The 14822-nt window shown below is 32.0% G+C and overlaps 2 protein-coding genes across 2 annotated transcripts; one reads left to right on the forward strand and one right to left on the reverse strand.

Moving 5' to 3' along the window:
- Nucleotides 1-3940: 3940 nt before the first annotated feature.
- Nucleotides 3941-9631, forward strand: LOC130748789 (probable serine/threonine-protein kinase PBL19). The gene is made up of 5 exons (XM_057602036.1): nucleotides 3941-4144; nucleotides 4486-4897; nucleotides 7104-7364; nucleotides 8389-8511; nucleotides 8839-9631. The coding sequence occupies exons 2-5, from the start codon at nucleotides 4544-4546 to the stop codon at nucleotides 9388-9390; spliced, it is 1290 nt and encodes a 429-aa protein (XP_057458019.1). The 5' UTR covers nucleotides 3941-4144; nucleotides 4486-4543; the 3' UTR covers nucleotides 9391-9631.
- Nucleotides 9632-12041: 2410 nt separating this feature from the next.
- Nucleotides 12042-13060, reverse strand: LOC130749508 (FCS-Like Zinc finger 3-like). The gene is made up of 2 exons (XM_057602871.1): nucleotides 12741-13060; nucleotides 12042-12436 (listed from the first exon to the last, which is right to left on the reverse strand). The coding sequence occupies exons 1-2, from the start codon at nucleotides 12911-12913 to the stop codon at nucleotides 12262-12264; spliced, it is 348 nt and encodes a 115-aa protein (XP_057458854.1). The 5' UTR covers nucleotides 12914-13060; the 3' UTR covers nucleotides 12042-12261.
- Nucleotides 13061-14822: the final 1762 nt, after the last annotated feature.

A 14822-nucleotide genomic window follows, 5' to 3' on the forward strand; every position in this document is an offset into this window, starting at 1 on the left:
TCCTGTTCTCTTCTTTTCCGTTCCACCATTTTTCAAGGAACCAAAATGTTCCGTTCTTGGAGCATTTTGTCCTGTTCCGTTCCCTCTAAAAAAACATAACAAACACTGAAAAGAACCAATATGTCATGTTCCGTTCCCTTCCTACATGTCTATCAAATGCTACCTGCATTTAATGGAAGAGGTCTACATGCATTGCTAGATGCTTAAACTAAAGCAATTATTGCTTTAGTAAGCAGCCGGTCTTAACCCAATTCTTAGATAAAAAATGATTTTTCTTTCTCATACTTCAACCGTTTTCATTCCACCAAAAATAACATAAGAACCAATAGAAGCAAAATTTGTATAAGATACTTATGAGTTGTTTATATTATATATTATGTGGTATTTTGAGCTCACAAAATAACACCCCCTCACAATAAGGGGTCTTATAACAGAGGAGGAATAAGCAACTCATATAAGCGTTGTAAATACTTTAAGCAACCAATCAATTTTTTTTTTCTCTACCAATATCAAGTCAAAGATTTTATGCTATGGTTTTTATTTTAATGCCAAGATGGTAGAATTTAAATTACAAGGAGCTCAATTTTTCTCACTGAATTTATATAAATTCTTTTGGTGCAATACAAATAAATGTGATAATGTGAAGTGATGTTACATAATTAAGATAGAAATTGAGAGAAAAAAATGGTGTATATATATAAGTGTTGTTATTGTTTTGTGGTACACGAATTGAATGGGGTTAATATATACAAAGGATGGGCATAAATAACATATTATGAAAAGAATGAAAAGGTATCTGTTTCAAGGAAGGCTTGAGAAGAGAAGTTTTACTTTGTTATAAAAATCGATTTTCTTTGAATTGAACAAAAACAAAAGTAGAATTGTTAGGTTGAATTCAGGCCAACTCCTCGAGTCAGTGAAATCGCATACACACATACCTAATATGCAGGTCTAAATCACGCATTGAACAATAGTACAATGCCAACCAACCATGGAAATTTTCAAACAACAACAAAACCACCCAGAACTAGCTAGCTAGGGGGATTAATTTACTTAACCTCATTAGTCATTTGTACCACATCAACCAGTGTAATCCTAACCTCTCATTACAAGCAAACCTGCATTAAGAAAGAAATTAATTTCCAAACGATATAATGTTAGATATAGATGTACACCTTAAGCTTAAGATATATCTGAAAGTATAGTTTTAACTGGTCAAGTAAATTTTTATGTGTAAATTTAATTTAATAATAAATACACATTTAAAAAACTATTTTAGACGGTTAAATATAGATTTGATAGCAACATAAAATTTTCACATTATTGAAAAATACCAGCAAAGAAGAATGTTATTAAAAACTAATGCAAAATTGATATAGCCAAGATAGTCCTTAATTATAATAGATAGAGCAACCTTCGATCACCTCTAAACTATATTTTGGGATAAAGTTAGGTCCTCTCAACTTCTAATATTTTTAGCTTAAGCTTGTAGCATCTTTGGATAACTGGTTGTTAGAACTTGATTGGTGTTGTCTTATAACAAACCATAAAACATGGTGTCTTGTTTCACATTACTTCTCATCTTCTAATAGGTGCATGATAGAACTTGTTCTTGATTTTGGGCTTTTACCAATCAGTTAGGCAATAAGAAATAATTTTTATAGTACTAATAATTCATTGGACTAGACTTCCTTAGATAGGCCCATTTATCTTTTGTTATCATACTTTTTAAGAAAACAGATTTTTTTTTCCTGGTGATTGGGTCCCATTTTAGCCCATTAGCCCAAATTAGTGTAAGGCTTCAGCTCTTATAAATAACCCAATAAAAAATGGACATTCGTTTCAGAGGATTATAGCTGCTCAAGTAATTACCCTGCTCGGTCGTATATGATGTCCTTAATTCCAGTTTTTTAGTTTAAGTTGTTGGTTTAATAGACTATTTTGGTTTGATTCTGAAAGAGTGATTTGAAGTCAATATTAAGGAGATAGGAACAGAACCAACCCAATGCAATGGTCGATGGAGAAAGGGCTTCAATCAAGAGGCGTTAAAATAATTAAAATACTATGGGAAAAGAACCTAAAATTAAGGGATTAAAGTAATTAAAATATTAAAAAAAGTAGTAAAAATCAGTGTATCGATCTTGTTGAAGAACTAAAAAGTTGTTAAAATCTTTAAATTAAGTACATGATCATCAACCAAGAATGATTTTATCGATTCCAACAAAACTACCTTCAACAACAACAACAAAATTACTAAGAATAAAGGTTCATTCACATCATAGTCACACTTAACACTCACAGCAAGTGAGATATAAGATGAGAAAAGAGATAAATCATAAATCAGAGGTATAATGGTCAATATGATAGGAAAGAAAGAAAGCGGCAAGAAAAAAAAAAGAATGAAAATGAAATGAAGTGTAAATAAATCAAAGCCGTGTCTTTGAATTAAATTATTTGGCACTAAAATAGTTTATAATTTTTTAGAAAACTTAAACATAGTAATTATTTCCCAAAAAAATCAACACAAAAGAATATAATTAGTATAACATAAATTATAGTAGATATATATTTTTCACATATATCCTTTAAACATACCGTTTAATGACGGTTTCTAACCGTTACTAATATTTGCCACGGCTAAAGACCGTTAGAAATGTGTCTGTTTGTTGGATGTATAATAAAATTATTTGCTCACATACCATCTGAGTCTAGACTTTTTAATTGATCAAATTTTTAAAAGTTGAAGCTCGATCTTCTTAATAAACAGTTAGATCAGACCACATCTTTAACGGGCAAGCGAGCCATAATAAACTGTCACACTTACTGCGCTCCCTAATTGGGAAGGACAAGCATAGTTTTCCAAATGAATTTACTCTAAAAAAAATAATGACATGTCTTTTTTTTCTTTTGTTTTATTTATGCAGATAATATTATTCGTGAGTTGATTTTATTGGGGAGGTTAAGATTAGAGTCACTAAAGTCACTGTCTGTCAAAATCTTATAAATCTCTTTTGTCAAAATGAGTTAAAGTTTGTGACGATACATAGTCCAAAATTTTCAATATGTTAGCTGTGCAATCACTGAATCCAGGTTCTATTTGACTGTGGAAGATTACCTAATTCTTGGACAACAAGTTATATAAATAAATTTGTGTTTGCGGAGAAAGCCCAAACAGACAAGTAAGGTTAGAGATTAGTCAATACTCAATACCAATTTTTTCTTTTTTCATTTCGTTTATTTGAGATATTCAGGGAATCATGCTGACGATATTTTATCATTAGAATTAGAATGGGACTCTAACGTATGTTTAAAGAAATATTTTAAAAATTCTCCGTTCTAAACAATTAAACATAATTGAACCACTATTGTTTTTTTATTAGTTTTGGCAATAGATAAAATGATAGTTTATTAAAAACCTATGACTATGAAAGCTAGACTTAAAATTTTTTATAAGACGAGTGCCAGCAAAAGTTCTTCTAACGAATGAATTTTGCTTTTTAATTTTTTATTTCAGCCAACAGTTATAGTTATGAGACTAATTTTCTTAAAACTCAGAAATCACATTAAATGAGTATGTCTTTCCCAACAAATTATTTTTTATACACACGCTTAGAGATTAAACACTGAACTATATGCTGTATTAGTCAACTATATTCTTCACTTTTTTTTGTTACCCAAGGTATTTTCATAACTGATAGTCATGAGACTAATCTCTAATACTCTGAGTTCACATTAAGTGGGTAGCACTCTCCCAAAGTTCCAAATGCTTCTCCCATTTAAACTTTAGTACTTTGAAGCAACATGAAAAATGTATAAATTATGAATTGTAAATAAGAGTAGCATTTATTATAAAATAAAATATCTGAAAATTTTGGTCAATGCTGATGCAGTTATCCCTTCATCCTAACAAAACAGAAACTGGGAAAGTTGGCATTTGGTCAATGAATCAATAAAATGGTCATAACTACAGAGCCGTCTCTCTCTATTATTTCTTCTATGATGTCCGTGAGTAAGACTAAGAGAAGCAAACCAAAAAAAGGCAAATTAATAGTATATGTGGATGTGTGCCTTCCATTTTCTTGAGCAAAGCACAAACCTCTAGAATGTTGAGCATAGCCATGCCTCTGTGTTCTTCAAAACTCCTGTGAGTATTCCAATACTTATACTCTTCATTTTCATCCCTTTTGCTCTTTGTCTTTTCATTTCTCATTATCATGCTTATTTATGTGCTTTACTTGATTCTGGTTCATTTTGCATCAGCTATTTCTCTGGAATTGTATGTTGTGTGAACTCTTATCTTGCTTTTCATACTTAATCCTTTTTTATCTTATCTCTAATTGCTGTTGGGACTGCATCAATTTTTAAGCACTTCTGGATCATTGATTCATTAGCTGTTGTTGCTTTTCTTCTTTCTAGTTGTTATAGGTATCATTGTGATATATTCTTGACATTCATTGTTCTGGTGATTTGTTGAATTGATAACAGAATGATCAGAGTCTCAGAGAGAGAAACCTAAGAACCATAGATAATTGAATTGTGTGCAATGAAGTGCTTTTACTACTTCAAAGATAAATCCAGGTTCAGGAGACAAAGATCAGCACCTGAACTGAAAGAGAAGGAGAAGCTCCAGTTTTCAGGGGCTGATGATAGAGACACCAAGTCTTCATGTTCAACTGCCTCGGCTCGTGGTATACCGGAACTATACGAGGAGAAGGCTCACAATTTACGGGCGTTCTCCTACAAGGAGCTCAGGCGTGCAACGAATGATTTCAGCAGGCTTCTTAAGATTGGAGAAGGTGGGTTTGGAAGTGTGTATCAAGGCTCAATCAAGCCTGTTGAGGGGAATGGTGATCCTGTTCTTGTTGCCATCAAAAGGCTCAATAAGGAGGCATTACAGGTATGAGGCTCAACAAGTTTCTTGTGAAGTAACTTTTCAGAGAATGCTACAAATTAAAAACATTTTTAGAGCTCATAGTTGTTATCTCTATTTTATGTATGCTTTGCTTATTGATGTGATGTTATGATGGAATGGTCCATGTATGATTTGGAATAGAAAGGTACGACTCAAGGCTTTAGGAAAATTTTACTGCACAACTGTTTGCTTGAAATTTTGTGTGGGATTGAATGTTAGGCTTTAAAGAGTCAACAAGAGAACAGACTTAGTGTCATCAAGATGAGAATGTCACATACGGGATAAGAAATGAAACTATAAGAGAGAAAATCGGAGTAACCTCCATTGTAGAAAAGATGGTAGAGTCTTGCCATAGGTGGTTTGTTCAAACATATAATGCGAAGACCTATAGATGCACCGGCAGATGATAGAGTTTTATGGCGTTGAAAAATCTATGTAGCCGATATCCATAGCCAAGGCTTTGGATATTTATGAATGATTTGTGCTCTCTACCTTGATAAGAATGGATTATCTCATGTGAAATAGAAACTAAATTTGTACATGACATAATCGCCGATAAATCTTACATAAGAGATCCTTTTCCCCTGTCTTCACTTGAACTCGAACCTTTCGTCAATTCTTAAGGAAATTGATCACCTTAAATGCAGCATGCCAACTTGGAGAGTCTGACCCTAATATTGCTGAGGCAGAGACTGACCCTAATATTTCTGGGGGAGAGACTTAGTCTTGATTGAGGTGAAAGTTGATTTAGAGATGCCTTTAGTGTCCAATGAAAAAAATTAGTAGACACCGAAATGACTTTTGATTATATCATAATGCTTTTAATTTCTGTGGCTAATAGGGTCTGATCAACTATAATAAAAAGAAGATTTAATTCCGTGTAAGTAATTTTACACCTTTTGTGAACCATGTCCATGTGTGTGAAAACTGTCAAAATATTTTGCTATAATGGGAAGCCCTTGTCTCTAGAATGATTGTGGCCTTTTCTTTGTTAAAGTTTAAGTTACACTAATAGAAGTAGTGGACCAATGCAGAGAAACAAAACTTGTATACTTCATAGCCTTTTATATTTTGATTATTTCTACAAACTGACAATAGACATTCTTGTTTGTTTTAGTCTTGTATCAAGAATTAGAAAATGACAAATTACTTACTGTTCTTTGTGAGGAAAATTTCATTATTAAAAAATTAGGCTATTGACCTCTTGTGGATATTATAGTTTTCACCAGGCTATTGAAAACTCACCTATATGCACAGAAGTGGGCAGATTTGCAGGACTTTTATGTTAATGAGCAAATATTATTTTTCGTATTTGTCTGACAATTGTCACAAAAAATATTGGTATATGTCATTTGATGTTAGCATGATATGAATAAACCAGGATTTGTACTTTTGAGAATCTTTTTTATCAAAAGGCCCTAAGGCAATTACTCATCTGTAGAATTTTCATTGCCTACATGAGATAATATTTCTAATTTAAGGATTTTGATTTTAAAATTCTACTGTGGAATTTATGTTTTTAGCTCTTCATTTGTGGCTGATGCATGCATGATTATCAAAGTCAGTCTCAGTTGTCAAAATTATATGTATGTCAATGGAGTTATAGAAACGAAACTAGTTCAAGTAAGGTTACTTAGTATTATGAGTTAAAACTGTATTTACTGCCTGCAATATGCATAAAAAATTAATATGAAGGATTTTAAACACTGTATTGTGGTTTTCCAGCCCATTTTCTCCTTGACTACTTAAAGGAGATCAAGTTTTTAGCAGGAACACTTATTTAGTCTTTTGCTTTTCTAATAGTACATTCTAGAATAAGGCTTTAAGAAGACTTGAAAAGAGTGTGTCAATTGTCTTTATCACAAAACATTGTAAATGAATGCCTCAAGAATCTCAGTTTAAATACTTGAATTCTATTCATGGATGCTTTTAATAGGGTGCCTCTTTAAAATTGCACTACTCTCTTTTTCATGAGAAAGGACCATAAAGGCCTTAGTCAGATATCTTAGGCCTAGGTAATTTGAAATTTTCATGAATTGCCAGAGAATTTTACTTCTCCCTTTTTGTTCTTTTTTTTGTAATACTGAATTTGATTACATAAAGGTGCTTTGTTTTTTTCATAGTCAATATTGTGATATTAGGATATTCTTTTGATTTTTTTTTGTTTAATTTTCCCCCTTCTGTTATGTAGGGTCATAAGGAATGGGTGACTGAAATTCAGTTTCTTGGTGTTGTGGAGCACCCAAATCTTGTGAAGCTTATCGGATACTGTGCTCTGGATGATGAAAGAGGTATCCAGAGACTCCTTGTGTATGAATACATGCCAAATAAAAGCTTAGATTCTCATCTTTTCAATAAAGCATATGATCCTCTTCCTTGGAACACAAGACTTGAAGTAGCACTTGGAGCGGCTCAAGGATTATCGTATCTGCATGAAGGATTAGAAGTTCAGGTTCGATTTAAAGCAATATGATTATATATTATGAATTATCCCTGCTTCCATCACTAAGAAGAGTTAAAGACATACTGTCATTCATGTGCCTTGACCTTATGGTTTCTTAACAATGTATTAGTATCTCTGACCATGTGGTTAAGATTGCAATCCTAACTTAACTAAGTTAACTTCCTCATCCTTCTAATTAAATTATGATTTCAGCACAAGGAGGGTGGTGCATATGTTTCCCAATGCCCACAATTCAAGCCCAGCATGATTTCACGTGTTGGGACATGTTAGGAATTGAAAGTTGAAACCATTAATCTGCATTCACCAAGAAATTAGATAAAAAAATTTCTTAGACTTCAATGCTATAATTAAGGTGCAAACATATGTTAAATATATGTGAAATCTCAAATCCCTTAAGAGTTTAATGTTTTCTTGAAGTCATTGTAATTTGTATGTCATCCATATTGAAATCGAAAATTAGAATACTCTTGCTGGAAGGTTAACTATTGTGTTTCCCACTTGATTATGTCAACAAAATTGTAGTAAAAATTGGTGGAGTAACAACATAAGCTATTGGATTAAGTCGCGCATTGGCTAGTGATGTACTTACAAATGGGAGGACAACCTCACATCTAAGTTGGCTTTCGGGGTAGATTTAGGCCAATTCAACTTCTGATATGGTATCATAGTCAATACTATAGTCAATCCTAGATCTATTGTTGGGCCACCCGTTGAAATTTGAAATTAACAAATTGACTCGACCACCATGTAGATATTCCATGATGGGGATAAGGGCATTGACCTTACCTGACTAGCCCATTAGATATTCCATGCTAGGGATATGGGCATTCTGAGGAGTGTGCTAAGTCTCGCCGCATCAACTAGAGATGTGACTAATGAAATACTTACAAATGCGAGGGAAATCCTCACCTTTATCAGTCCATTTCGTTTAGTTTAGATCGCTTTCATATCATCTACTTCATATTCTGCTTAATCTTCTTTCTCTGCTTCTAACTGCCTCTATTGGCTGCAGGTGATATTTCGAGATTTTAAATGTTCAAATGTACTACTGGATGAAAATTTTATACCAAAACTTTCTGATTTTGGACTTGCTAGGGAGGGACCAGTAGCTGGGAATACTCATGTTTCAACTGCCGTAAGTTTTGTGTGCCCAATATTTACTCAGTAGCATTTTTGCACATTGAATTAGTATATTGTACTTGTTGATCTCAAAAATCTTGTATGTTGGAGACTGTCATGTTTGGGTTTTTCTTTGGCTCATTATAAACTTCACTCTTTCCATGACTCTTGTTGGTGATAAAACTTCCAACATGTACATCATAAATATTGTCAGTGTATAAACTTCATTATATAATCCTTAGACAAGACATTCTGAATATAAGCAAAAAAATTAATATTTTATTTGCATGTATACTTGACGGCCAAGCTTATACAATGTTTATGTGAACTTTTCTCATGTCAGGTGATGGGGACACATGGTTATGCTGCTCCGGATTACATTGAGACAGGCCATCTCACTGCAAAGAGTGATGTGTGGAGTTTTGGTGTAGTTCTTTATGAGATGCTTACTGGCAGGCGTTCAATGGAAAGAAACAGACCCAAAATGGAGCAGAAACTTTTGGAGTGGGTGAAGCAGTATCCTCCTGATAGCAAAAGATTTGATTTGATAATGGATCCAAGACTTGAAGGACAATATTCCATTAATGTAGCAAAGAAAATTGCCAAGCTAGCAGATCATTGCCTGTGCAAGAGTTCGAAAGATCGGCCAACAATGAGTCAGGTGGTAGAGAGATTGAAGCAGATAATCAATGATTCTGATGAAGAACACTCTGCAGAGCTAAGTGCTGAGATGTCTGAAAATGATCCACTTGAGCCGGTGGAAAACCCAAATCAATCAACCTCTTCAGAAATGTGGAGAAAGAGGATGGAACATCTTGCAAAACTCGGTGAGCGAGTGGAGAGTGCTAGTAGAAGAAGATTTATGATCCTCCAGAGAGCCAATGTGTCTTCATAGTTTCATCTCTAGCAAAACTACATCTGCTTCAGTGTAACTGGGAACAATGTCCATTGATGATGAATGATAAGCATTTGCATGTGATTGATGTATAGAGTGGTTTAGAGCACTAAATTGTCAATGATGTTCCATTTATGGAGTGGACACATATTTTTGTTTGATATGAATGGGAACTCAATATATTAATGGCTCGGGAGTTGGCCTTTATGCATTGCTAATATAGTAAAGTTATTTTATGGTATATAGTTTGACTTTTCTTTTCTTTTAAATATTTGATATATCATATCAGATCTTAATCATTGATCATTCAGATTGTTTTGATTGTTAGGCTGTCACAATAGACTTATTGTCATGGATTTTTTTGTTATCATACAATTAAGGGTAGTTGTTCTTCCACAACTCTTAGGTCCATGTCAACAACTCATACTCGGCAATATGGATGGGCAGAGAAAAGGTGAAGCACCGCGTGGGGTGCATGTAAAGGGTACTCTGATGCTCAAGTTAGACAGAAGAACACCTAAAAGTGTAGAAAGATCAATAGAATGATCAAAGTCTACACTTGTTTCACATTATAACCATATTTATTTCGTGGTTTGCATCTCCACCCAGCAAAGTCGAAGGAGGTGGCGAAGCCTAAGGAGAAGAAACAAGAGTCAATGTTAACATTCAAATTCATGTGATCATATCCGAACACACACATATATAAAGAAAGCTTGGAGGTCAAGACATCAAATTAAGTATCCATCATTTCTAATCTTATGTGATGGTTAATTGTTTCACGAGTTATGTTGAGTTACGTGGTACTCCCATTTAGGCTTTAGGGAGAATCCAAATGAAATTAAGTCTTGGGTCTATTATCAAGGGCAGACCCAACTTCATTGAAAATGGGATCTTCACTCCAAGATAAAAATATCCTAATATAAAAGTAAGAAAAATGTTATATTCATCTGCTAAAGAGATTTTTTTTTTCTTTTGATTAAACTTGTATCATAATTTCAATAAGCAGAAGAGAGACAAATAAATCTTAGGAAAAAACTTAGATTATCATTTTCATCAAGTTCTTCATTCAAATAATGACAAGTAGACTATATTTCTAAAAATAAATAACATCCACTATTAGTTTATCATTAAGTTTTAAAAATTGAACACGTGTCAATATATGGTTCAACTCAAAGAAAAGAACATAAGAAAATTGATAAAGGTTTTGTCCAAAATCAAAACTCAAATCAAAACCCCCAACTTTTGTTTACCAAAAAAAACCCCAACTTTTTACTCACTAATCATCTACTTTCTTCTTTGCTTTCAACATTATTTCACCTTCCTCCACTATCACACAAAACACTTTTTTGTCATTAGTGGAAGGCCCAATGGAAAGGTTTGTGGGTTTCAGTCCACATTGTCACCTCAACACTACATAGATTAAAAAACAAGACTTTTTTTTACAGGGCCCTTTTTTACAAAAGTCAAAATAAAAACGAATTTATAAGAAGAAAGAAAATGACAGTAAATAAATAAAGAGAATTAAGGTAACTTTAAAGTAGATTGAAAAAATTAAGGAAAGGAAAATAAACTTTTACTCTTCACTTGTTTGGACTAGTGGAAACTGGAAAGTGAGTATAATATCTAACTTTTTCTTACTATTATTCTAAATATTATTATAATTTTTTGGACAAGGAAATTCATTTTTGTTTAGAAACACAAACATACACAAGGGTACTCTACTTTTTAGTTTTTACACTCCAATCCGCCACTTTCCTTCCCATTTTCTACTTCATACCAAGGTAATAACCAAGCTATAGAACCATGCTTCTCATATTCCTTCAAAACAAATCACCATAGGAAATCAATGGTTAAGGAGTTTATTGTCATTTCAACTTTTTTTCTTTTAGATTTCCATTGAACTCTATGTTTAAAATTTTATTTCTCATGTTAAACTAATGCAATAAATTTTATCTTCTATGTTACTACTTTAAAATACGAGAAGGTTTTTTTTATAAGCAAAATACGAGCTAGATATTACATTTGCGTTTAAACCAACACAACACGTGCCTCAGAAAATATTTTTTTGTTTGTTTATATTTTTTTTTAGAATTTATTCTAAGGTCAAAATCGATTGCCGTAAGAAGTTATTAACTTTACATAGTAACTTGTGAATGAATTGATTCTCCTGACAAGCCTAAGAAAACTTTCTTCCTTCTTTTCTTGTGTTACCCAAACTAAACTAAGGAAAACTACAAACTCTTTTTATTAGTTAGATCTTTTGTTTTACTATCAAAACAAGAAAACAACATATTTTAAGTTTTTTTGTTGAAGTTATTTCTAACCATAAACCTAACAGAATCTTCATTTTCCTCATCCATTCTCTCCCTCGTATGACCTTTCCTAGTTTCCATCGATTTTCAACTTTTTCCAAACAGAATACTTAGGAGATCAGGTGATTGTAGACTCAGTGTGTTTTAGGTCTCAAGATTCATTTTACTTTGTTAAGTTGGTTTACTGGACTCCAGTTAATTGTGTTATCATGTCATACTTCTATGAATCTATGCCACAATTTACCAATTGAGAGACGTGAGTGAGTGGCTATCAAAATTCGAAGTAGAAAAAAAAAAGGAGAAATAAAAGGCTCTAATCAAATCACCAAAAACAGAAAGTAAAAAAGAAAAAGAGTCAAAAATTCTTTGTTGGATTTTTTCTTTCTCTGGAGACCCAACTATTCCTTTACAAAGTTCAGCAAAGATTCATGCTGGTCTATCAGAATCTTCATGGATATTGATTGCTCTTATCTTTTAGGAATTTCTTATCCCATCTTTTTCTTCAAAAATGGGATTCTTTCAACACTCAAAGTTTCAATGATTTCATGGAATATTTTGATCAGGCCACTGCAACTGTTCCTGTTCTTCCCACAGCCTTATTGGTTGTGGAATTTTGATTATTCTCTGATTGTCTAACACCCCTTTTGGAAGAACGCTTCCAGCTTTTCTCTTTGGCCTCATCAATCTCTATCTGCTCCTCTCTGCACTCTTTGCTACAGAATGGTGTGTTCCCTCTGCAAAATCACAATTCCAACATCCTCATCAGAAATTTGAACATCATAACAATTTCTCATCAGTTCATCCAAGCATCACCATCATGTTTAAGTTTAATTATAGAATTATTATACAAAATTTTATATATTTTATCCTAGATCTATGGAATTTAATGAAACTTTTTGCTGAAAACTGAATTCAACATCATAGAAGAAAAATAGAATCAAAACTTTGCCAATATCATCAACCCAATCAAGCATCTGGGTATGATTAAATAGCTCATAAACTGTAGATAAAGATGACTGAATTGAAAACTGAGCTGACCTGTACATAAAGATGTCTTTGTTTTGGCCAAGAGTCTTTCTGCAAAGAAAACAGGATTGAAGGAAGTGAGGTTCCTCATAGGAATCTTCACTTATAGCATAATAAAACATGCTAGATTTTGGAGAAGCAATTGAGGATGGTGGTGATGAAGAAGGGAAAGAATAGGAAGCCATGGATGAGTTGAGGGGAGTTGGAAGAAGAAAGCAGGGGAGGGAGCAGAAGCAAAGAAGAATGGCAACTATATAGAGGTTCAGGGAGTTAGTTTTTTTTTTTGGTGATGTTTTTCAAGTGGCTAATAATTGCTGCATTTGATTCTTTCTAAAGTGAATATTATATGAATTCTTTCAATTTCTTTTTATTATGTCAATCATACAGCCTAAAAAAAACTATTTTGTGATAATGATTGAAACATCTCGACTCATATTAATTCGATGGGTGGACATAGATTTGAATTTAATTAATTGAATTAAAAAATATGAGAAAGTGATATGAGAAAATATAATTGGACTGAAATTTATATATATTACTGTTGTGTGATTATTATTATTATTTTAATAAATTGTATTTTATTTTGGAATAATTTCCATTTGTGTTATCATAGTATTCTACTGCCGGCAACAGTGAAATTAATTTTTTCAAGACTCAAAAATCACATTAATTGGCTAGTATATTACTTGCAACAAAAATTTCTTCATACACTTGCTTAAAAATTGAACATTTGACTAAATTCTTAAATATTTCAAATATAATAAACTTATTACATTTTTGTCATGTCATGTATACTGGCTTAGATTCTACTTTTAAGAATCAAATTATATTCATGGTCTGTTTATTTTACGGTTAAGTTTGATATAATGAAGTTTAAAATATAAAAATAAGATAAATGTTATATTAATAGAATAAAGTGAAATCACTTAGGTAAAATTGCTAACATAAATATTGTGGCTAATAGTGAAAAGTGGTATAGAAAGAAAAGTATGGGTAAATATATATGTCATTTTAATAGTAAACTGATAAACATAAAAACATTTTTTTGACAGAAAAAAAAACACAAGTTGAATGCACTTCCATTAAAACCCAAGTTTAATTATTTTAACCAAAGCGTAAGTTATTAATATTATAACCAAAATTCTACCAAACAAAACAACATATGAACTCAAGCTAGAGAAAACTCTAGTTAAGTTCAGACTAAATGACTAAATGGACTTTATTTCTTTCTTTTTACTCTTTAGTTACCAAGGGGCAAGGGCAATTGAAAGAAGGAAAAAACTTCGAGCTCCTGACATTCATTTTATAGGTTCTTCATCTAAACAATAACAAATGAATTTTATTTTAAAAAATAAATGACATTTGAATTTATTATTAAATTCAAAAATTCATGAATGCATTATTACATAATTGGTGAAGTTGATAAAATGAATACAAGAAACTTATATACGTTTTTTTCCTTAAAAAAAGTATATATTAAAAGTAATTTTACACTCCTTTAGATTTTTTTTTCTATCACTTCGAATTTTTGTACAAATAAACATTAAGAAACAGTATTAATTTTCTTAATTTTGACAAAATTATAATCAAACATTGTCATGTCATTTATTCCTCTTATTAATTTTGACCCTTCAGCTTTTTTTATTATTATTTAAGTTAAACAATAATTAATGGCTTCTTAAAATTTTAAAAGTGACAGACAAATATGAAAGACAAATTTAATGTTAATAATTAAAATAAAAATACTTCTTAATAAACATGAAGTTGTTTTTATTTTTATAAAATCAAGTTATATTTATAAGTATTTTTACCTAATTATATAAAAGGTCATTCCTCTAGTACCCTCTAAAATTTAGAGGTTCCATACCTTTTCCTTGATATCAGCGTTATAGAACTCATACCCTTAATAGAAGTAAATGTAAAAGTAATAGATTTCTAGTTCCCATAAATAAAATTTTGATAAAATTCAACAAAAGCAATCAAGTGATTGGTTAGATTGAGGGCCTGATTGGTAGGGACCATCCAAGTGCGTGCGGGTCATGGTGTACCAATACTCCAATAGCATTAACCCCCACTCTCAGGAGTCAGGACCAT

Source organism: Lotus japonicus, chromosome 3 (genome assembly GCF_012489685.1).
Source record: "Lotus japonicus ecotype B-129 chromosome 3, LjGifu_v1.2".
Classification (NCBI taxonomy): Eukaryota; Viridiplantae; Streptophyta; class Magnoliopsida; order Fabales; family Fabaceae; genus Lotus; species Lotus japonicus.

Bases quoted from the DNA above. Each gene is read 5' to 3' on its own strand.
- LOC130748789 (XM_057602036.1), top strand. From the start codon at position 4,544: ATGAAGTGCTTTTACTACTTCAAAGATAAATCCAGGTTCAGGAGACAA. The intron at 7,365-8,388 runs GTTCGATTTAAA...TATTGGCTGCAG, and splicing joins ATGAAGGATTAGAAGTTCAG to GTGATATTTCGAGATTTTAA. The intron at 8,512-8,838 runs GTAAGTTTTGTG...TTCTCATGTCAG, and splicing joins ATACTCATGTTTCAACTGCC to GTGATGGGGACACATGGTTA.
- LOC130749508 (XM_057602871.1), bottom strand. From the start codon at position 12,913: ATGGCTTCCTATTCTTTCCCTTCTTCATCACCACCATCCTCAATTGCT. The intron at 12,437-12,740 runs GTCAGCTCAGTT...GTGATTTTGCAG, and splicing joins AAAGACATCTTTATGTACAG to AGGGAACACACCATTCTGTA.